The 25,413-nt window shown below is 37.2% G+C and overlaps 1 protein-coding gene across 3 annotated transcripts in view; it reads left to right on the forward strand.

The window, feature by feature from the left end:
* The window catches only part of LOC133531036 (irregular chiasm C-roughest protein-like), a 216,689-nt gene that overhangs the window by 146,704 nt on the left and 44,572 nt on the right, over window positions 1–25,413 (forward strand). For all 3 annotated transcript variants that reach the window (XM_061869123.1, XM_061869121.1, XM_061869122.1), the window contains exons 5-8: window positions 1,319–1,470; window positions 3,076–3,167; window positions 4,330–4,438; window positions 24,734–24,818. In XM_061869123.1, coding sequence (XP_061725107.1) covers window positions 1,319–1,470; window positions 3,076–3,167; window positions 4,330–4,438; window positions 24,734–24,818 — 438 coding nt within the window. The remainder of the gene's footprint in view (window positions 1–1,318; window positions 1,471–3,075; window positions 3,168–4,329; window positions 4,439–24,733; window positions 24,819–25,413) is intronic.

Below are 25,413 nucleotides of genomic sequence, written 5' to 3' on the forward strand. Positions count from 1 at the left end.
ATACGGCCCGCCTAATGGTAAGCAGTCTCGGTATCCTATGTACGCCTGCAACTCCAGAGAAGTTACATGCGCGTTGTCGACCCTAACACTCCGCACCCTCGTTGAGCTGGTAACCCTACTTACCCCTACCTACCTTACGGCCTACCTTACGGCAGGAACACAACACAATGGGTCTTGTGTTATTTGGCTGCGGTTTTCTGTAAGGTGGAGGTACTTCCCCAGTTGGGCTCTGCTCTAGATCTGGAATGACATCCGCTGTGCTGTGCCCTGCTACACAAAGCGACATGACATTCACAGTGTACATACCTCTCTTTTCGACGTAGTTTAAGGACATACCCGGGCCCAAGGTCCAAGGGTCTAAATATAGGTCTGGTTGCCTCTCAATGCTTTTTGCGTGCACTGATCAGCGTGAGCGATTATATTATATTAATATAAAAAAATAAGAATGCCGCTTGGACAGTTTATATTATCGTCAGAAACTATCTGCGGGATATATGAACGGGAAATGTATTCAGTTTTATTGTTATTTTGGTCTTAAAATTGTATGGAAAGTAATGGCGGTATAAAATTAAATTAAGTATTGGCATTGCCATTTGCAGTATGCTGGTGGACAATTAATTTTCCCTTTGCAAAAATAGTGTTATGTATGTAGGTATATTCGGGTAATTCGGAAATAATTGATGATGTTGCGTTCCTACTCAGTGTTGTGTTCCTGCCGTTGAGTAAGGTTGCCAGAACTCAACGAGGGTGCGGGGTGTTAGGATCGGTGGCGTGTGGCGTCCATAGGTTAAGGTTACCGCTTACCATCAGGCGGGCCGTATGCTTGTTTGCCACCGACGTAGTATAAAAAAAAAACAATGATAATAATTATGTCGGATGGTTCTGAAAATCACCCAAACACACCTAATGTGCAGTATGATTGGCTTAAGAGGAGATGTAAAGCTAGGAAATTAGAAGGAAACAAAAGATATGGCGCGCCGCGTGAAAGTTGCGACGGAAGATATGACAATCGCGCCTATGTGATTTGATTAGATCATTCCAATTTTCACCCTCTAAGGTTTTGACTGGAGCTTGTTTATGTATTTTTTTTTCATTTCATAAAGGTAATTTTATTGAGCTTCAGCTATCTCGCCATATACCTCGAAACCACCTCGTTACGGGGTTATCCGCGAATTACGCGATAGCTAAAGACGTGCGAATACGGCCTCCGTCTCTTCTAGTTTTAGTATATGATGTCTATTTCATTTTATAATCTATTTATAGTATTGTAAGTACTTAAAGTTGTTTAGAAGTTACGAATAAAAATATCTGTTCACAGGAGAACCACCAATAAGATCACGATACGCCCGGCTGGTGGTTCTAGTCCCGCCTGAGCCACCGAAGATACTCCAAGGTTCTACGTTACTAGCGGTTGAAGACAGGGAAGTCAATTTGGAGTGTGTTTCAACTGGCGGGAAGCCTGCTGCTGAGGTAAAGTAGTCCTAGTACCTTAGCCACCAAATATATTGCAAGGTCCTTCATTACTAGCGGTTGAAGACAGGGAAGTCAATTTGGAGTGTGTTTCAACTGGTGGGATGCCTGCTGCTGAGGTAAAGTAGTCCTGGTACCTTAGCCACCAAATATATTTCAAGGTCCTTCATTACTAGCGGTTGAAGACAGGGAAGTCAATTTGGAGTGTGTTTCAACTGGTAGAATGCCTGCTGCTGAGGTAAAGTAGTCCTAGTACCTTAGCCATCAAAGATATTGCAAGGTCCTTCATTACTAGCGGTTGAAGATAGGGAATTCAATTTGGAGTGTATTTCAACTGGCGGGAAGCCTGTTGCTGAGGTAAAATAGTCTCGCCCGAGCCACCGAACATACTCCAAGGTTCTATATTACTAGCGCTTGATAGAGAAGTGAATCTAGAATGTGTTTCACTGTCGGGAAGCCTGCTTCTAAGGTAAAGTAGCTAGTCGGGGCCTGAGCCGCCGAAGCTACTCCAAGGTTCTACGTTACTAGCGGTTGAAGACAGGGAAGTCAATTTGGAGTGTGTTTCAACTAGTGGGAAGCTTGCTGCTGAGGTAAAGTAGTCCTAGTACCTTAGCCACCAAAGATATTGCAAGGTCCTTCATTACTAGCGGTTGAAGATAGGGAAGTCAATTTGGAGTGTGTTTCAACTGGTGGGAAGCCTACTGCTGAGGTAAACTAGTCACGCCCGAGCTGCTGAACATACTCCAAGGTTCTATATGACTAGCGCTTGAAGATAGAGAAGTGAATCTAGAATGTGTTTCAACTGTCGGGAAGCCTGCTTCTAAGGTAAAGTAGCTAGTCGGGGCCTGAGCCACCGAAGATATTCCATAGTTCTACATTAATAGCGCTTGAAGATAGAAAAGTTAATCTAGAATGTGTTTCGATTAGCGGGAAGTCTGCTGCTGAGGTAAGTAGTCTAGTACTCAAGCCACCGAAGATACTCCAAGGTTGTACGTTATTAGCACTTGAAGATATAGAAGTGAATTTGGAGTCTGTTTCGGCTCACGGGAAGTCTGCTGCTGAGGTAATGGCCGATTTCAAAAGGGACCAGAAACTAGCTAAATTTTATCCAAATGTCACAATTTTTTTTTTTTTTTAATAGAAATCAGCTATAATTTTTTAATGCTTTTTTTGGCATGGCGTCTCTAATGTATCGGGGCAGTAAATTTTCGATGAAAACGTTAATAACTACGAGTGTATAAAATGTGAATTTCACAAAAAAGTTATATAACTAGCTCAATCTACCATTTGCATTTTCATTGTTCCGAACCTTGTAAAAAATGCCTCAACTTTACTAAAATATCAATAATTTATTGAATTTGATTTTTTGGGTTGCTTTGCCAATTTTGGAATTTAGTAAAACATTGTAAGTCAAAGAAAAATAATAGAGACACCCGTATTTTTTTTTGTATGAAATGAAAATATATCTTGTTTGAGTTGTTTTCACCTATTTTTATCTCTAATTATGAGCATAAAAATCTCTAATTATAACTATTTTGTTCTACGAATCATAATAGCGTTAAGTCCGGTTAATGAGATATATTTATAACTGGGATATTTCCTTAGATAACGTGGGTGGACCACGACGGGGGCGTGATCGTGCAGGGGGTGACGTATACTACAGAACAGATGACAGATGGGAGCAGGCATATAGCCAGGTTAGTGATTGTCATAATACTCTTATGGATTTCTCTCTTTCGGTGAGTGAAATACCAGAAATATCTGACCACTTAGCATGACTTGCGCTGTCACACGCGACTTGAAGTCACGCTTGATATAATTATGTACCTACTCGCGCACGACAACGCAAGTCATGCTAAGTGGTCTGGAAATCGTTTTTTTTAAGGGAAACCAGAGTATAATCTTATGAAGTTCTCTCTTCCGGTTAGGGAAATATCAGCTATACCTACAACCACTTGGCATGACTTGCGCTGTACCACGCGACTCGACGTCACGCTTGATATATGGACTCGCGCACGAAAACGCAAGTCATGTTAGATGGTCTGGAAATCGATTTGTTTTGAAGGGAAACCAGAGTATAATCTTATGGAGTTCTCTCTTCTGGTTGTGAAATACCATCTATACCTACCTGACCACTTAGCATGACTTGCGTTGTCACATGCGACTTGAAGTCACGCTTGATATATGGACTCTCGCATGAGAACGCAAATCATGCTAGGTGGTCTAGAAATCGATTTGTTTTGAAGGGAAACCAAAGTATAATCTTATGGAGTTCTCTACGACTTGCGTTGTGACACGCGACTCGAAGTCACGCTTGATATACGGACTCGCGCACCTGAACGCAAGTCATGTAAGTAGTCTGGATATCGAAGGCGATGAAGAAAAAATAAGTCCTTAAAATTATTCAAGGCATGAATTCATGCAAAAAAATATAAGTGCTTATAATGGATTAAAACGTTCCTTGTGATTGGTACCATAATTAACAATAAGTAGTTAACAGCAGAAGATAATAAGTAGTTAACAAAAAAGTGGGTTAGGTTAGGTTAGAACTGAGAAACCGCATAAATAAAGGAAAATTTGGATAGTATAAAATATTACGTTTTTGCTGACAAACTTAGTTTCAATAATTTATTGTTTGTACTAATTTGTTTGTGTGTTCGCCGTTCCTTTCTTTTCAATGCAGGTTATCTCAAGAAGATTTGTCTTCACGTAATAACTTTTACTCAACTTGTAGATACTAACAAAAGATACTTAAGCGTTAAGACTATGTTTTGATGATTCTATTTCTTGCATTTTTTTTCTTTGTACTTTAAGGAATATGATTAAAAATAATTGATCTATTTTACATTTTTACCCCAGGTCGGTGCTTCGTCTACGGCCGAGAAGGTTTCACCACAACCAGACATTCACGTGCCAAGCCCAGAACACAGCCGACAGAGCTTATAGATCCGCGTCTATTAGACTGCAGGTTTGTTATTTTTATGTTAAAAAAAAGAAAAATCTCCATGCGAATTATACGGTTTAACTGTCAACGTATTCTTAGTCACTGGTCACATGTTTCGGAGACCCTAGGTCTTCATTTTCACTCTGTGTCTTTAGCTCTTTAAATAAAAGTAAACAAATACTTCTTAACAAGCCATTTGAGGGTAGATGAAAACATTACATGAACAAATAATGTAAGTAAAAAGACTAAAAAGTCAGGTTGTTAAGTCGCAGATCCAGGCGGTTTTGTATTTGGTTGGTTAACCAATAAATGTTATAACTACCCGAAAATGTACAAATTGTTTGTTTACTTTTATTTGAATACCTAAAGATTAAAAGTATCGTATCGGCCACGATTGCCGGGCAGCGTGCTGGGCTGATGCATAACCTGTAAGAAGCTGGGCATAACCGGTTGAGGGTGGTTTTGCGCTGTCATTGCGCACTCGAACTCTCTAACTTGCGAAACAGGAGAATCATTATGCTGTCCAGTTCTATTCATGGATACTCCTTGTTGGACACAGATAATAATATATTTATAATTTTGTCTAAATTGTTCATATTCTTGGCGCAGTCGGTAGGTTAAGAATAATAAGGGAAGCATAATATGAATTTTATGAAATTATTTTTTTGGATAATATAGTAATTATGCCAGTTCAGATGCCGTGAGTTCAAGTCTCACCCAGGGCAGTAATTTTTCCACTTTTCAATTTATGCTAAGCTTAATAGCATCGTCCGCAGACGTTTCTGCTTGTTAGTAATTAATTTATATTTTTACATACGACCTATTACTATTCATAAGATCTTCATGTTCTAAGAATGGCCGTGTAAAGAGCAAACGACTGAGATGAAAGACAGAATAAACGTAAAAATAAAAGAATATTATACTAACAAAACATAATTAAAGCCAGCCAAGCTAATTTTTTCGCAGCGATAAAGCCATTTTTAACGCGGAAGAAGTCATTTAGCCAACAGGATATGGCGCAAATTTCAGTTCGCCCCACTCTCCCCATTTTATATAAAAATTATGCAAGCAAGATTAGTGTTGGCAAAAATCGAGTCTGCACTGGTATCGTAAATATTAACTATTATTGCACACTGCAGAATAAAAGTTACAGAGAATTCATTGGAGCCTAACAGTGTAAGTAACAACTGGCGGATTTATCGTTAATCAGCGATCTCTTCCAGACAACCTTAAGACAGCGAAACGAAAAATATTATATTGAAAATGTAAAAAAAGACAAAAATAATAATAAAATATATAAACTTCAACTATACAAAAAATCATACACTACACAAATTACTAAATACAATTTATAAATAAATGCATATGTCAGATATCCATAGCAACCGTGAGTTATAAGAACACAAAAGGTTTAAGATACAGATATATAATGTTCCTTTAATCGAGTTTTAAATATACACCGTGTTTTTATTGAATTCCGTTAACTTCGGGGTATCGGTAAGTACGTTTAAGGAAACTAAATGGCATAGTTAAATTAAGAAAAACTTCAATTATTTTTATTTTTAGCAGAAGTAATTACATGTTACATATAGTGTTGTTGTAATTTACATTTAACTCAACCAAACAATTGAAAACGGTGGCATATCAATGTCATTTCGAACATCGATCGTCCGAGATAGTACTAACATTTATTTGAGTAGCAAATGTATTAACTCGCACTTAACACTAATCAATATACAAACAGGACCTAAGACAAGTGTACACGCTCGTTGGGGCCTTATGAGATAAAAATAAAATAACGATTATCCCCGAAATGGAGCTAATTAGAATACCGGTGTCTTAAGAAAAGTTGCTTAATTTAAGCTCAGGAATGCAACCGTGAAATTAACAGAAAAAAAAACAGTGTAGAAAGTGATTTCAAACATCAGATGTTCGTTATCGAAGTCTAATAACGTCATATACTGGTGGATGTTCGAATTGGTCTAAAAGTCACAAAATTCTAACAAGTCTCGAGTCCCTAGTAAAATAACTTCAACAGACTCGATTTTCCCAACACTAGCAAGGTACGAAAAGGAGAAGTTTGCTCATAAAATCTAAAATAAACGTTGGGTTAATCTCCTTATCAAATTATCTCATTTTCGAGAGCCGTTATGGAAATAAAGAGCCCGTGACGATGTAAGGGGGTCAGTAGGGATAATTATTGTAGTTACCTTCAAGATTCTGATTACTTATAGTATTTTTAAAAGCCAAAAATATGAAAATTCCTTCTAAAAATCGGCAATAATTATCAAGTTTGAGGGACTTATCGTCATGATCTTCCTAGCGTTTATCCCGGCTTATTGCCACGGCCTATGGGAGCCTGGGATCCGCTTGGTAACTAATCCCATAGATTGGCGCAGGCACTAGTTTTTACGAAAGCGACTGCCATCTGACCTTCCAACCCAGAGGGTAAACTAGGCCTTGTTGGGATTAGTCCGGTTTCCTCACGATGTTTTCCTTCACCGAAAAGCGACTGGTAAATATCAAATGATATCTCGTACATAAGTTCTGAAAAACTTATTGGTACGAGCCAAGGTTTGAACCACTTTTGGCCACCAGCGCTTATTTACTTTTTTATTTATTTACTTACTTGGCTTGCACGATGACCCAAAATGAGCACGCCACTTTGCTCGGCTTTTTGTTTATTTAAACGTACAAAAACTTTAAAAAAAAAACATGATATCCGCGTTCCCGGCCGCGCACTTCCATCTCTCTCACTCTTACGCTCAATGAGAGTGAAAGAAGAACACGGACTTACTGAACCTTAAGGTATATTTTTTCTTATATAGCTACCTCGCCTCCAAATTTAAAACTATAGAAAGTACGGAACAGATTTCAAATAAACTTTACTTTTTATCACAAGATTAGAAGATTAATGTTATCTAAAAAAGGTTTTTATTTGTAATTTGCTATAACATATGTTTGTATTGGATCTAATCTATGTAAACTAAAATGTGGGAATCTCGTCCGATGTAACTATCTTCAATGGTATTTACATATCAATTCTGACATCAAAACAGAATTTGGAGAATTTTGTGTGATAAAATAATAAATAGTTGTCTACAAACGAACCGAACGATTTTATGGTTTATGGTTTAAGATATTTATTTCTCAAAAGATTTACATAAATCACTTACTGAGAAAACAATAATTTTGCTTAAATCTAAATAGGAGAGGGTAGCATGCAAAAACGGTGAACGACTTACGTACAAAGACGCTTGGTAACAACATGCGCAATGCAATAATAATGTCATGCAGTGCGTCGAGGTCGAGGCCAGTTAAACCGAACACGAACTACTCGTGCGACAACTGCTTAGATTATAGGGTCGTTTAACTCGCCTAGCAAAGTATGTTTAATTTAATCTTAACTACAAATTAATCGGAATATGTATATGATGTATTATATTATATTTATATTATCTTTATTCATTCAATATCTTAGGTTAGGATTTTTTATAATATGGATATAAAAGTAAAATATAATAACACTTACAAAACAATACAAAAGATATAAACACATTATAAAAAACCTAACCTAGGGTGACGCCAGCAGCGGGGCAGGGCCCAAGCTGCCGGTGGTCAGGGCCGCAGAGAGAGGAACCGACGCACTATACGCGCCGTGTCCAAAATTACTGCCTTCTGCATCTGACCCTTGATCCAGCCACCTAGCGAGAGTCTCTCTAGGTGTTGGTCGAGACTCTTCGCTATGAGACCGTTCGCTGACACGACTATCGGAACAATGATCGTCGAGTCAACATCCCACATGGCAGTAATCTCGTTAGCCAAGTCTAGGTACTTACTGGACTTGTCCTTCTCGGCTTTCACGAGATTCTCGTCATGGGGGATATATTTATATTATTATTATTATATTTCTATTATTAATATATTTTTGAAAAGCCTTAGAAGATGTATGTTGTTGGGCATTTTTATAAATACTTGGTGAATAAGCAAACGGCCTACCTAGATTTATTTTAAGGAGATAATATAAATGTGAAGCCAAAAAAAATAAGTAAAAAGTATCCGTTTTGTGGGAGAATCGCATGAAAGTCAGCACGGGAATGAATGAAGAATATTTAACAAAACACTTATACATACGAGTATGAGAAACTCATCGATTTAAGAAACAATTGACTATATATTCAATCGAAACATGTTTTTACTCAATAGAAGACTTCCTAGAGGCTCCTTAATAATGTTATCTTAGCTATTATTTGACCTAACTAATTATTTGACTACCTCAATTATTAATCATTTGTATAAGTACTTTTATTTATTTGTTTATTTAATTATTTATTTATTTATTTATTGAAATACAATTTTACAGCATTACAGCTAACGGGCGCCAATTCGCTGTAAAATTAAGTAGTAATAGAGCTATAAGCTAGGTAATAAAAATATATGATAAATATGACAATAATTAAAAAGCTGATTCACAATAACGTAAAAAATCTTTAAAAAGTTTATGATTTTTGTCAGCAAACAAGTCGCAGTCAGGTGCAAAAAATAAAAAATTGTTGAGGAGTGTCCGGGAGCGGACGATTGGAGAATACTGGTGTGCTAACGTGTGAAAGGAAACGTTTATAAAAATGATACTTTGTTACTTACGACACTATGATTTATGTTTTTAAATTTTTAATTTTCATTTTATTTTATTTTTACCTGCATGCAGTTTTAGGCAATACTTATTATTTCTTATCGCTTAAGGGGTAGTTAAAGAAGCTGTGCTGTGGCTATCTGACCAGATTTAACTTATTTGTGACTATAAATATATAATTATTGTATATAATATAGGTATTCTATATATTTGTTATACTATTACTTCTTTTTTTTTTTTCTTATTTAATTTTATTTATTTTCGCGTTCTTTGATAATGTTATTGACTTTCCTCTAGTCTATTGTACTCAGTGCTATATTTGTCTACCATTCTTCATCAACTCTCATCTACTCAAAGGTTAACTGGAAGAAATCCCTTAAAGGGATAAGTTCGCTTTTGTACTGCTTATACTGTGCCATACTCGTATTTATATTTTGTCTTTTGTACAATAAAGAGTTTATACATACATACATACATTTCTATGCCTATTCAGGCAGGATGTGCTAAACAAAAATTGATTTTTTATATCATACTATTATACCGCATTCAAAGAAATAAATAAATGATTGATTGACCTGAAATTTATTTAAATTTGCGTTATTAATTTTTGAAAATAATAAAAAAGGGGCCTCTATCTATTGAAATATATGAGACTCAACTGCCACATAATAATCGGAAAATCCTCCGTGATCTGCTGATACACAGAATTTTTGCAACTTTGGCGTCACAAAATTAAAGCTTTTTATACTTCTCTTATTTTCACTTTTCCCCCTTGTCCATTTTAGCCTGACCTCCCCTGCCGCGACATTGTACCATTTAACCTTTGGATCAGGGGTAATTTAATACACTTAGGGGGACCTGGGTACAATTGTTAACCCGAAAAATCGCATCGCCAAGTTTCTACAGACAAGGAAAATTGTGGGTAGTTTTTTTGTTTCGCCCAGTATTCTTTCGTTTATTGGAGCTTAAGGCTTTTAAGGATAAGTTATGGGAGTGCGTGTAAATTTAATGTGCTCGCAATTATTGTGCGTAAAGATTTCTGAGAAAAAAGAAAATAGTGTGATACGATTTTAAATGAACCTAGCCTTTTTTCTAAAAGTTCTTTTTTTGTCTTTTTTTTTATATATATACAACGTTGGTGTTACAGTTCGAAAGTACCATTATTTGTGTTAGTAGTAACAAAAGATTTTGTTACTGTAATGAAATTATTTCTTTCAATGAACCTGGAGTTGGGGCATAATGAATAAAAAAAACTTATGTAATATAATATCCGAAATAAAATCATTTTATTTATTTATTTTACAGCCAAATCTTTGCATCTGTGGAAAAATATACAAAATAAATATCAGTTACTTACTGCAGTTAAACTATGAGCCTTACGGGCACTATGAATGGTGCCAGTTCAGTGGTGTCACTTACGAATTTGAGCGCAGTCTATCGCAACTAGTTGCGACCAATCGCGCGCGCGATGCGAACTCATCAACAAATCGCGTGGTGGCGTTAGATTGCACGATTGGCGCAAATTCGTGTATTGACACCGCTGTACTGGCCCCATTTTTATTGCCAGTAAGCTCCCTTAGATATATATGGAGACCGGTCTGTGTAAGCTTACACGGGGTACATGTTATGTTAAAGTATGTAACTTTACTTTTGAGTGGCATTAACGTGAGACACTTCATTCGGTTCTTGTCTGTTTTAATTATTTTATTTTTTGTCTTTTAATTATTTATATAAGAATTCAAGCCTTGGCGACCCTCTACATCTCTAAGGATAATTTAATATCTTTTTTTATAATTTATCTCTGACACTAAGAGACTTATACATCTCTAAAGAATTTTAGTATTTTATGTTTTTTTTTTATGTAATTTGACATTTAGAGACAGTATACATCTCTAATAAAGTATTTATTATTTCATCGATTCCATATTTGTAATTGTTTTTTTTTTTTTTAATTTTTATTGTTTGTAAAAATGGACATGTAAAAGTGCCCCTGTGGCCTATTTGTTGAATAAATGTTTGATATTTGATATTGATCAATGAGTTAAACATCTACTTAAGTGCAATTCATTCAACAACTGCTAGCAAGTCTTTTGTTTTGAAATAAACAAGTCACTAATCTGTTGCCAGCAATCGTATTGTTCATCTAAGAAAGTTGTGTCGTTTGAGACCGACGATAAGTTGTCTTTTCTAAACTTTATTGTGGAAATCTATTTCAAATGTGTTTGTTAGAGTAAACTGACTTGTAGGTACCTAAAGAAGTTGAAGTTATAATAAAAAAAAAACCGGACAAGTGCGAGGCGGACTCGCCCACTGAGGGCTCCGTACTTGTTAGTATTTGTTGTTGTATCGGCAACAACGGTTCGTGAGATATAGCCTGATGACAGACAGACAGACAAACTGACAGACAGACAGACAGACGGACAGACGGACGGACGGACGGACGGACGGACAGACGACGGACGGACGGACGGATAGACGGACGGACGGACAGATGGACGGACAGATGGACGGACGGACGGACGGACGGACAGCGGAGTCTTAGTAATAGGGTCCCGTTTTACCCTTTGGATACGGAACCCTAATAAACCTTTTTAACAAAAAATAAAACCGACTGCAAATATTACCAAAAGCGCCATATTTGTACCTATAACATTTGAAAAGTTCCCTCGATTTCTCCAAGATCCCATCATCAGACCCCGACTTGGTGCCAACGGGACCATGTCGGGTTTATACCAGTTCGATTAAAAAAAAATTTGAAAATCGGTTCACGATTCTCGGAGATATCGAGTAACATACATACAAAAAAAGCAGTCGAATTGAGAACCTCCTTCTTTTTTGAAGTCGGTTAAACACTACCCGTAGTACAATATTTGTTTTAGAAGGAGACAAAGTTATAGTTCGTGTCATCCACGATGCCCGGCGCAGATTGGTACGATGATTGAGTCAAGACGACGCATTTTATATTTTGATGTCAGGTATCTTGATTTATCTTAGCAGTTACAAAACTCATGAAAGTATTGTTTGGTGAACTGGTTAATTATGGTGTTGACTTAATTTCTGTAGTTGCCGTTACACGATTGGTTAATTTTTATAGCAGGAAAAATCGTATCAAAGATGCCTCTCTTTAAACAAACATTTTCATTTTTTAGACAAACGAGACCGATAGAAGCCTCTAACTTACTTCAATAATGTAGTTGTGATTTTTGGATTAGTTAATATAACTAATAGAATAAGCTAGCGGAAAAACAAACTTCGCGCGAAGTATCGCGATGAGCGCAAGTTTCGAAAAGCAAGCTAGCGCCGATTTAAGCGCAAAAACAAACTTCGCGCGAAGTATCACGATGAGCGCGGGTTTCGAAAGGAAGCAAGCAAGCTAGCGCCGAATTAAATTGTATTTTTTAACGATTAAAACCCACTATAATTTATCACGAATTTAGTATTTTATTTTCTTGTCGCTCGAGAATTTTCATTTTGCCATGGGATCGTTCACACGGCTACGTAATCCCTAACCAATGAAGCTTGCCGTCTAGACGAAGCCCTACTTGTAAGCTAAGCGGGGGGGTCCTTGTTGACTAAACACGCCCGTTTTCAATATTGCAATGTATTTTGCTGTGGCGGCAATGCGACAACACAAGCAATAAACGCTTGCAACTTCAAAGGCGCATATCTAATATGCGTTACCTGCCGACCTCAAATCAAAAATTAATAATCATGTCTGTTATGATGGTGGACAGAAAAACGAACTGCATGTATGAACGACGCCATCTTGGAAATAAGAGAGTTGCCACAGATCACACAAAATAGGAACCGACTCGTAGTGTTGTTACCAACCTAACAATTAACAATGTCCACTAGGATAAGTTGTTAAAAAAGATATAAACTTGTTTATTTTAAATCCCTTGATTTGTAGACACGCTACAAGCCTCAATCAGCTAATATTGGTGTCTTTATCTGTCATTTTGATTTATATATTTCTAAGGAAGGGATATAATAAATTAACCAGTTGAGATGCGTTTGTTATTCAGAGGTTTAAGTAGGTTCGTTGGAGTTTTCATTATCACGATTAACTTTTCTATGGTGGGAAACAAACGTGCGTCTCGTTTGCTGGTAAGAGGAACGGCCCCTTGCAAATCTATTGAGACCAGTGGTATTAGGGGCGTAAAATCCTGTGTACTTACTCTTTATTTCACACTCTTTGATATATTATTTCAATAACCGTGTCTAGTATAATTTTACTAGTCGCTATGTGTATACTGTGACATGTTTTTTGCCGTAAAATGCACAAATTTTAATGGCGGCATGATTTTTGTGAAATTTTAGCTCGAGCGAATAATGGGGAGTGGGTCTAATTTAGCTTGCAATTTGACCTGAACATCCATTCGTTGCAATTTAAATAAAAGCTTGTAAAAATAATACTCTACAGCTTCTGTTTTTGTTAGTCAAGTAAATACATTCAACCCGAAATTCCTAAATGGATTGAAAAAAGAAACACTAACAAAACTTTACCAGTAAATAGAGTTTGCCATCACGTTACATTCGGGTTGCGACGACAACGCTGCGATACCGTTGCCAGGGGCCTACCACGAAAATCGAAGTTCGTCAATTGCGGGCATATTTCTCTGTCACTGATTACGTCTTAGTGAGAGAAAAAGAGAAAGATCCCCAAATTCGGTTTTCACGGCCCCCAGGGTCAATTTCCGCCTACAAGGCCCGGGACTAGGGGCCTAGGCAACCTAATGGTTTTAAGATGGAAAAGGAGGCCCCCCTAAATTCTAAGTGCCATACCAAGTGCCTAACACTAGACCCTACTCATAGCGTTGTGTTCTCGCCGGTGTGTAAGGTTGCCAGAGCTCAACCAGGGTACGGAGTATTAGGGTCGGCAATGCGTATGTCACTCCTATGGAGTTGCAAGCGTACATAGGCTACGGAGACTGCTTGTAGTATAAAAAAAAACGCCTCCAGTTGCTTTCACTACCCGTTTCCCTCTAGTGCAACGAAGGCGTTGTTAGTAGCGGTACAGTAATATCGCGCGGTTCAACGCTGCAGCAGTGGTCCGGGAGCTGGTAGACATTTAGAAAGTAGGTGGAATCAAGGTGGAAACAGCGGCTCAGGTCAAACAGTGGCTCAGTGGCCCAAATAGCCTCTCTCGTGTTGAAATTAGGTCGAGTGAGTCACTGTACCCACCTTGACCCTACTTGAGGCAAGCTGAAAATTTGTCCGATACTTCTCCTCTCATACCCTAACACAGCAATAGGTATGGCTGCAGGGTAGCGGGATTAATCAGCTCATAAATTTTGAGCCAGTGCAATCCATGCACCATATCATCTACGACTGCCCAAAGAGAAAATACCCTGGAGATACTCTGGACTTGCTCTTCCCTGATGAAAACGCAGCCCGATGGGTGAAGGAGCTAGATGTAAAATTATAGTACCTAATTAGTTAAAGTTTCACTAATACTGTAAGCGACCTTGACAAATATCTAGCCATACGATTAAATAAATAAATAAATAAATTTTGAAATTTCATTTGGGCCAAAAAATGTTCTTGAGGCAATCCGTAATTTTTACAAGTAAAAGTAATACTTACTAATACTTAATACTTAATAATACTTACTTAGTAATACTTAATAATACTTCCTAATACTGGTACTTTCTTGGATCCGACCTCCCTAAGACTGGCGACTGGGTTGCGACTCGGGGTGCAAAAAAGTGCAGGTCCTTTTTCAAAACATGCGTCGCTTACTGACATAATCCGTCGATCTCCTGCCACCATCAATGTGACTGCTCTTCTTGAGCCGACTGGCATTATCAGGGATGATGGCAGGAGGCCTGATGGGGTGTCCTTGGTTTCTTGGAGCTTGGGACGGATGTTAGTGTGGGATGCTACCTGCGTAGACACACTGGTACCGTCCCACCTCCAACGGACTAAGGTAAAAGCGGGCGCAGCGGCGGAAAGCGCCGAAATTTTGAAACGTAATAAATATAAGAGCTTCGGTAGAGAGTACCATTTTGTACCATTTGGCGTTGAAACTATAGGTCCATGGGGTCCCAGTGCGCACAAGTTTTTTTGGAGAAATCGCGAAACGTCTGGTTGACGTAACTGGTGACCGAAGAGCTGGCGGCTTCCTCGCACAACGTATCAGTATTGCGATATAACGAGGAAATGCCGCCAGCATCCTTGGTACATTGCCTCAAGGGCCTATTTTAGATATAAGCTAGTTATAGTAACCATCTGTATATATGCATTATGTATATTGTTAAAGTTAAGTATCTAAAAAGCTAGTAAAACATCTAGTCGCGCCCATTCTATGTTTTCTCGTCAGCGATCTACGTACGAGTATTACGCGCACTGTTGTCCACTTACCTACCCCCTAATACAAATACTTAAACATACTTACCGGCAAAATAATAACAAGTTTTATTATTTATTCGTATGGCAAAAAAAAAATACAATCGTTCATTCATATGTATGAAATATAGGTAGGTATATTTATTACAGCAGTACGCCCAATTGCTGGCCAACATCCAACGCCAAAAATAATAACAAGTGCTTATTGTAAATTGCAATCAGTGTCTGTCGCTCCTTTTGTGACATGGAATATGTAAATAAAATGAATATTAAGTTCTCATTTTAAGTGAATTGTACAAATTCTTATGAGAATAAAGAATCTTTAACCCGAAAAGCTATAAAAATACTCCAAGCCTCCGAATACTAGCCGAGCCCGACGGCTACGTTCATACTCTGCTGCTCTGCGCAGTCGTAATCGGATTGTAACCTTTACTCTAAAGTCGCAGATGTTTGTTCCACTTGTGTTTATTGTTTTAAAAGTTCGTACTCTGACAGTATTAGTGGAATGTAAAGTGTGTTGTGGTTGGCTTCGATTTAAGAGGCTTTAAGTTAAAATGCAATTTAGTTAGGAATTTCATTATGTTACTTTGCAAATTCTGGTTTGGGACGCGAATAAAAAAAATTGGTCAATTGCGAGTCGGACTCGCACAGGAAGGGTTCCGTGCCATTATCTATAAAAACGGTCACCCATCCAAGTACTGACCCCGCCCGACGTTGCTTAACTTCGGTGATTGGATGAGATGATGAGAACCTCGAGATTGGAAAGAAATATTTATTTTATTCTGTTTTTAGTATTTGTTGTTATAGCGGCAACAGAAATACATAATCTGTAGAAATTTCAACTGGCTAACTATCACGGTTCAGGAAATACAGCCTGGTGACAGACGGACGGACGGACAGCGAAGTCTCAGTAATAGGGTCCCGTTTGACCCTTTGGGTACCGAACCCTAAAAACGTTCAAAAAATAGTTGATAAGTAATGTTTTTTTTTTTCTAAGTTATAAGCAATACTCTTTTAATCTTGCATAGTTACAAATAAAGTTAAGCCTATTACAATTTATTACTACTAACGCCGGTTTTAACTTAAGCTGAATAAGTATTACGAGGGCAACACTGAAAGTTCTTAGAAAAGGCTGCTTAATAGAAATCATATAACAAAAAGAGACATTTTATTTATAAGAATATAACTCTTTATATATTTTTTTTAGGTATATTTAATTTGGTCGTTAATCGTGTTTCAAGATTGCTGGCCATTTGGGTATTGTACATCAATAATTTTTTCGTGTCACTATTTTAAGCGATTTTCATTGTGGGCTCAGCCAACAACAGTTACAATAGGCTTCAGTTTATTTTCATTACGAGCCAAGTTCTCGTAGGTCTGTTTATTTTTAAAATATCAAATCTAATCGTTTTTGTAGTTCTTTAACGGATGATCATAGAGAAGCATGTCATTCAAAAGTTTACAACGCAATTATGCAGTTAATAAAATTAAACTGTTAAAAAAATTGTATATCAGCAGTTTCTGACGTTCCTCAGTATTCACATGACATTGTTAAAAACTTCTTGCATAAATATTTATGTGTAAAAAAAACTTAATCCCGGTACCTCATGAACTTCATACAAAACATCCGTGGACCAAAAATCGCCATACAAAAAAGGCATTGCAAGAATGAGCTGAGGGTAATCTTATCCTAATGAAAATGTGTACGCCTGATCAGAGGGCCTACCGCGAACCATGTTCAACGTGTTGCCTCCCTGTCACATTTACGTACGAATTTACAAGTGCGATAGAGAGGCAACACGTCGAACGTGGTTCGCGGTAGGCCCTCAAAAAGAGTTAAAGTCAGCATTAAAATAAAGAGTGACGGCCTAATTACTTCAACTCCTATTCTGAACACTTTCAGTTTGACCCTCGTACCAATTACTTTATTATATTTAAATACAAATCGAATATTTATACTTTAAAAGTATAGTTTCTGGCTTTACCAGTACCCCTAGTGTAACTTTGATCGACATCATAACGTGACGAACGCGTTTGCGTTAAGTGTCATTTTGTATAGGATTTTGAGTTTCCAAAACGTCCCGCTTGGCGCGCTCTTTCGAAATTCAATACAAAATGAGACTAAACGCAAACGCGTACGTCACGTTTGGAAATCGAATTTATTTACACTAGGGATACTGTACCCCTAGTGTAACTTTGATCGACATCATAACGTGACGAACGCGTTTGCGTTAAGTGTCATTTTGTATAGGATTTTGAGGTTCCAAAACGTCCCGCTTGGCGCGCTCTTTCGAAATCCAATACAAAATGAGACTAAACGCAAACGCGTACGTCACGTTTGGAAATCGAATTTATTTACACTAGGGGTACAGGATTAGTTAGAATGGTAAGTGGTTGCGGTTTTGGCTTAGGCAAGTTTAGGGTTAGTTTTGAGCCTTTAATTTCATACGAGTCTGCAGACGGGGGGTTAAGTGATTTGTTTTGGATTTTAGTTTTATTTGAGTTTGATTTGATGTGAATAACCGAATTTGAACTGCCACGAGTCATATTAACATTTGTCGTCTGTGCCCATAGTGAGAAAGCATTCAAATCTCGCGCAGCTAAGGTGTAAAAGTGTATAAATGTCACGTGGAACTTACACACTTTGCTATCCTTATTAACTAGGGTCACTTTTTTGTCAAAACGTTTCATTTATGATACAAGCTTTTGTTGCTGACTGTATTTTTCTTTCAACTATGTTATACTAACAATCGAGACAATACTAAAAAACCCAAACACAATTAGGTTTGTTTTATCTATCTCCTATCGGCTATCTCCTGTGTCCATCAGATCAGCTCGATGGTACCACAATATTGCATTGTCACCCAACTTACATATGTAAAGTTTCAGCTCAATCGAATATTGGGAAGTGGGTCGAATTTAACTTGCAAGATTTGACCAAAACGTACAAATATAAATAAATAAATATTATACATTCCGAAGAGTCATATAAAATATGTTTACCAAATATCACGCGAGATGGCGGTGTACCAGGAGCGGCGATTTCTACATCGCGCTATTGAAATGTTCATAGGGATTGTATATAAGGGTTTGGGATTATATTAATTAATACATTGGCTTTATTTGTGACTGGTTGTTTATATTCATAGTCAATCCTCCTAAAGTAAAGAGCGCCCTTTTTGAACGAGTTAGGTGTACATACACAGACTACGATAAATATAATAGTTAATATAATTAATATTAAACTACAAAACTTAAAACCTAGATCTAAAAATAAATAAAACTAGACTTAAAATAAAATAAATCTATCTCCCTGCGGCATGGTGCCGTAGATGCTAGCAGCATTTCCTCGCTGTATCGCAAGACTAATTCTTTGAGCGAGGAAGCTGCCAGCTCTGCGGTCACCGGTGACCTCTCTAATCCTTTAAGAAAGTTCCTTAAAAAGGTTAAAGGCGCTCGGACCCCACGGACCAAGGGTCTCGACGCCAAATGGTACGAAATTATGTTCGGTGCCGAGACCCCTATATTTAGTCTTTTTTGATTTTTCGGCCGCCTCTGCCGCCGCGCCAACCTTAGCAGACAGCGATTGATAATCGTTCGTACATAGAAAACAATGACTCAAGATCAAATATATGTGCTCATTACACAAATAAATGCCCTTACGGGATTCGAACCCTCACACTGAACATTTTCACAGATGATGTATTTCTGTTGCCGCTATAACAACAAATACAAAAAAAGTACGGAACCCTCGGTGGCCGAGTCTGACTCGCACTTGTGTCCGGTTTTATATATATTAAGAGTGTTAAAAGTATTTTAAATGGGTTAATCACGTAATATAATTAGTGTATTTTAATAATATATAACAATACAATACAAATACTCTTTTTTGCTCACCTCAATACAGAAACAATACAAATAATATACAGCACATTAAGAAGAGGATATAACACCACCAGTTTCATATCAAAAATATTTATTACCGTAAACAAATCTTTGGTAATCAGTGGGCCCTTTAAAAATGTGCCTATAATATATATATTTTTTAATACTACGTCGGTGGCAAACAATGGTAAGCCCGCCCGATGGTAAGCAATCTTCGTAGCCTATGTACTCCAGAAGAGTAATCATTTTTTTTAGAATATTTTTTTTTATATCAATTAAGTATTTGACGTGTAATCAATTGCTATCATATTGTTTATTTCTGAATGCGCCTGGTACGGTTATGTGGCAGCCTCCGTTCGAACAGCTCTTAATATTCATAACGTTCCCTTTCAAGGGAGAAAAGTGCCCGTAAGCCTGTAGCGTTGGCAAAATACAATCCCGTCTAAAATTGTAAATACGAAAGTTACTCTTTAATTTCCCTTAACACACAACAGTTCAGCACTTCAGCTACAAACAATGTAGTTTTTCTCAAACTTGCTATGAAATGATGACACGACTTACGGCAAATTAGGTCCGGAAATACTACACATCGACGCGCGAACATTTTTTACGTTTTTTATCTTTTAATGCAGTTAGATGCAGAAAAAGATAACGAACATAACTGCATTAAAAGCTAAAAAACTTAAAAAAATGTTAGTTAGACAGTATTGATTCTTAAGCGTCGATATCTGGTGCGATGCGTGAAGATGATATGTAAAGGAATTTCATACAGCCTCACACACCTAGGCCTGTAAGGCAACATTCTTTTGTTTTTAAACGTCAAATTATAGCACGTCTTGGTATTCAACCTTAGAAAACCTATAAGCAAAATTCTGCCATTAAGTTTTTTTTTTTTGTCATTTTGTGTTTTTATTATTTCAGGGTTTCAAAGGGGAACAAAAAATTCATTAATTTTAGCGTACGACGCACGGTTTAGGAGATACAGCTCTATAAAGATTTCTGCATGACTGAAAAAAAAAACTTTATGGGGCTGTATCTCCTAAACCGTGATACCCTTTGAATCTCCGAAGTAATATTTAAGAAATACAAAAAATAAAAAAAACGCAAAAGAGACAAAAAAAAGAAAAAAAGAGCATAATGGCAGAATTTTGCTAAACCTATAAGCTTTTATGGTTGAATGCTAAGACGTGCCATAATTTGACGTTAAAAAACAAAAGAAGGTTGCCTTACAGGCCTAGGTGTGTAATGCTGTATGAAATTCCTTTACATATCATCATCACTCACCGCACCTGATATGTAGTATTTCCGGACCTAATTTGAAGTAAGACATGTCAACATTTCATTAAGTACAAGTTTGAGAAAAGATAGTTCATTATTCAAGTAGTATTACAATGCGCTTATGAACGCCAAATAAAGCTACAGTAATAGTACATTACGATACAAGTGCGAAAAATAGGAAATTCGAAACGAGTGGCGATAAATTAAAACACGACCGAAGGGAGTGTTTTAAATCGACACGAGTTGCGAATTACCTATTCGCACATGTATCGTACAACGTTTTACAGTACATATGGCCCTTTAAATGTTCGACACAGTAACGAAATATGCTAATTTTCGCACTAGTGCGGTAAAGTAGCACCATATGTACTGTAAAGGATCTTTACGTGTCTTTTTATTGAAAATGATTGAAAACGCATTTGAAAAATCTGTTTACATTAAATGTATAAGATCGTATATAAATATGTATGTATAATTAACCACACATCACTTCCCTTCCGTACTTAATTTAATGTTCATCTTATAATCTTTTTTTTTTTTGCAATCCGTACATAATGTCGAACCAATGACTTGTATTTTGGATTCAACCAAACAATTAGAACGTGATCCACATTTTTAAATTGGGAATAATCCTCGTTGCGTCGCGATTATTGGGGAAAATAATATTTGCACAATGTTTGCTTTTAGAAATAATTTTGTACTTGTAAATGTGCTTACATTTTTTGCTTTAAAATCAATAAATAGATAAATAAAGGTGTAACAAAAATAGTACCGATACGTTTAAAGGCATATTCAGTATCGTGTTATAATTAGGAAAAAGTAGAAGAAAAAACGCGTGAAATTGAATAACTGGCGAATTACTTATTAAGCTTCTAACTGCTAGCTGTGAATAATTTGCTTACTTTTTAGGGTTCCGTTCCCCTAAGGGTAAAACGGGACCCTATTACTAAGACTCCGCTGTCCGTCCGTCCGACTGTCACCAGGCTGTATCTCATGAACCGTGATAGCTAGACAGTTGAAATTTTCACAGATGATGTATTTCTGTTGCCGCTATAACAACAAATACTAAAAAGTACGGAACCCTCGGTGGGCGAGTCCGACTCGCACTTGTCCGGTTTATTTTACTTCTTATATCTTTCCATTTTATTTACAATAACAATATCCATAATGGATATATACAGAGGATTACTTTAACTAAAATAGGCACTTGAGGCATTGTACCAAGGATGCTAGCGTCATTTCCCCGGTGTATACCAATGCTGATACGTTGTTCGAGGAAGCCGCCAGCTCTCCGGTCACCAGTTACGTTAACCAGACGCTTCGCGATTTCTGCAAATCTGCATCTTTTCTATCTTCTGCATTTTTTCTTCGGTTAAGTTACGCGCAGGGAAGACGACGCTATGGAGAGGCTTTGTTTGGTTGATCAGAGCAGAGTGGCACAAGACCCAGATTGCAGCCCTCAATGCGACGGACCGACCAAGTTAACTAACTTTTAAATCTGTGCGTGCGGCAGGCAATAAATAGAGAAGCATTGTGGGAAACAATGAAAAAGGCCGTACAACGACCGCAATGACCAGAGTAGGTATACGACTGAGAAGAAGCTCTATCTTTTTAACCGACTTCAAAAAAGGAGGAAGTTCTCAATTCGACTGTTTTTTTTTTTAATGTTGGTATGTTACTCGATAGCTCTGAGAATCGTGAACCGATTTTCAATTTTTTTTTATCGAACGGGTATAACCCCGAGATGGTCCCGTTGGCACCAAGACGGAGTCTGATGATGGGATCTTGGAGAAATCGAGGGAATTCTTCAAATGTTATAGGTACATGTATGGCGCTTTTGATAATATTTGAAGTTGGTTTTATTTTTCTTGTCATAAGTTGAATTCAGCCTATATACGTCCCACTGCTGGGCACAGGCCTCCTCTCATGTGCAAGAGGGCTCGGGCTATAGTCCCCACGCTAGCCCAATGCGGATTGGGGACTTCACATACACCTTTGAATTTCTTCTCAGATGTATGCAGGTTTCCTCACGATGTTTTCCTTCACCGAAAAGCTAGTGGTAAATATCAAATGATATTTCGTAGTCGTGTCCTATTTCGTAGTTGAATACGCATAATATATAGAAACTTATCTACTTTGCACAAAAACTACAGTGAATTTTAATAGTATCCCAAAATCCACTGAATCTGTTGTAACTCAATTTGAAACTTTGCCACAACAAAATCGGTTTAGATTTAACTGGGAGGGTCCATGCTGGAGCGGCGGCCTGGGAAACTGGGAACTAAGTAACAGGATTAATGTAGCGTTACTATTGGTACTCGAAAATTATCTGTATCTTTAGCTCTCTTCTTCCTCGCGTTATCCCGGCATTTTGCCACGGCTCTTGGGAGCCTGAGGTCCGCTTGGCAACTAATCCCGAGACTTGCCGTAGGCACTAGTTTTACGAAGGCGACTGCCATCTGACCTTTTAACCCAGATGATAAACTATGTCTTATTGGGATTAGTCCGAAGATGTTTCTCTTCACCGAAAAGCGACTGAATATCAAAGGACTCTCTATCTTTTTAAATAAAAGTAAACAAAATCTACCCTCACATGGCTTCTTAAGCCAGTTGAGGGTAGATGAAAACATTACATGATCAAATAATGTAGGTTAAAGTCAGGTCGTTCAGTCACAGATCCAGGCGGTTTTGTGTTTGGTTGGTTAACCATCTTGTGTGGTTCTGTGGTTTCTGCTTGCAGACGCTTCGCAATTTCTGCATAAAACTTGTGCGTGCCGGGACCCCATTCCATAAACTACACATAATCCTTCCTCATTCATTTGAAATCACATGTATATTTTACAGGTACATCTATAGTCTGTATCTTTAGGTATTTAAAAGAAGGTAAACAAACAATTTGTATATTTTCGAGTAGTTTTAATATTTATTGGTTAACCAACCAAATACAAAACCGCCTGGATCTGTCACTGAACGACCTGACTTTAAACCTACTTTATTTGATCATGTAATGTTTTCATCTACCTTCAGCTGCCTTAAGGAGCCATTTGAGGGTAGATTTTGTTTACCTTTTTTTAAATACCTAAAGATACAGACTATAGTGTTGTTGAGATATAAATTGTATGAAGTTTTCAATTAGAGCCAAAACTTTACCTAAAAGGCAAACGTTTTCCTCAGTGCACAGTTTAATCACAAAATAAAATTCAGAGAGTTTTAACTAACTAAAGTTGAAAGTAGTTAGTTTAAAGTTAACTATAAGGGGCCCTCATATGAGGCTCCCTTTGTATCGTCTGTAGCACAGTTTCGACGGAAATATGGTACTATAATGAAAGGGGGTTACTATGAAATCTCGAATGGTTTTCACTTATGCATTCTGGATATTTTTTACGAATTGCACTTTTTTTTTAAAGAGATAGGCCGTCGACTTTGGCAAAAGGGAGAGGAATCACGCTCCGAATCGTTTCTGGTGCAGAGGCTGTCCATAGCCATCCAGCGGGGTAATACCGTGAGCATTATGGGCACCTTTGCACCGGAAGCGCGTAATTATGTAATTATTTGTAATGTAGTAGGTAAAACATTTTTATAATGGATAAGGCGCGAATTGAAAATATATAAGAAATATGGTTTAAATAAGAACTAAATGAAGGTTATTTACAGGTATATTCGAGTTTTAATTATTAGATCTGTGTCCGATATGATACTTGTCTGTCAGTGTCAAACCTGACATTTTTGGTTGAAGGAATGTCACTTTCGAAGCTAACAGATTAGTATCATATCGGAAACATATCGAATAACCAAAACTAGAGTTGGCCTATAAAACAAGCGTTTTTACGTCTGAGTTGTTTGTGTTCAGCGTTTTTTTTTCTATTAATTTTATAGTTTATCCAATATTTTTTAGTAAAAAGATATTTCTTAATAATTAGGAAATTCGATTTCGTTTCATGATAAAAATATAGTTTAGATGTCTTCAAATTTTATTAAAAAAATATTTGTGGCTGTAAATTGAACATTATGTATAGTCAAGTGAGTAAAATTCGATAAAATATGGACAAGTACCGTTAAAAAATTAATTTTGTCATCAGACATATTTATTTACCAAGACAACATTATTTACTCATTGATATTTAGGTATGTTTTTATTAATTATCATAAAAATAACCATAACATTTTGGTTTCAGGTCCAATATGCCCCAAAAGTGCGTGTTTTCATCAAATCCGGCGCAGCCAGCGGCAGGATACATGAAGGGGATACCTTAGCAGTCGGTGAGTTTGAGTTCTGTACCGCTAGTGTAAATTTGATCGACATCATAACGTGACGAACGCGTTTGCGTTAAGTCTCATTTTGTATAGGATTTTGAGTTTCCAAAACGTCCCGCTTGGCGCGCTCTTTCTAAATCCAATACAAAATGAGACTAAACGCAAACGCGTACGTCACGTTTCGAAATCGAATTTATTTACACTAGGGGTACTGAAAACAGAAACAAAAAACCATTTAGTTTATGAGTAGTGAGGTGCATTGGGATAACTTCGAACGCGGGGTAATTTTGATAATGGTGTGATGATTCTTAATTAAACGAGGCTAAATTCGTTTACATGGCGGGTAATCATTTTAATAAAAAACGTCGCTTGATGATTTATAGTGCCGTTTAGGTCAGTTTTAATACCCCTTGTAACAAATCTGTGCAGATAGAATGCAGTATTCTGTAAAAAAGGTTTAAACAATTTAAAAATATTGAACTTGTATGATGTTCTAAATGGCAACACGGCCATATATGGTGGGTACTTGGTTTGCTACTTGGTTTGTATGAATAAGTGACATTATTTAAAATAAAAAAGCTATAACTCCCGTGGGAACAAA

This window comes from Cydia pomonella, chromosome 24 (genome assembly GCF_033807575.1).
Source record: "Cydia pomonella isolate Wapato2018A chromosome 24, ilCydPomo1, whole genome shotgun sequence".
Taxonomy (NCBI): Eukaryota; Metazoa; Arthropoda; class Insecta; order Lepidoptera; family Tortricidae; genus Cydia; species Cydia pomonella.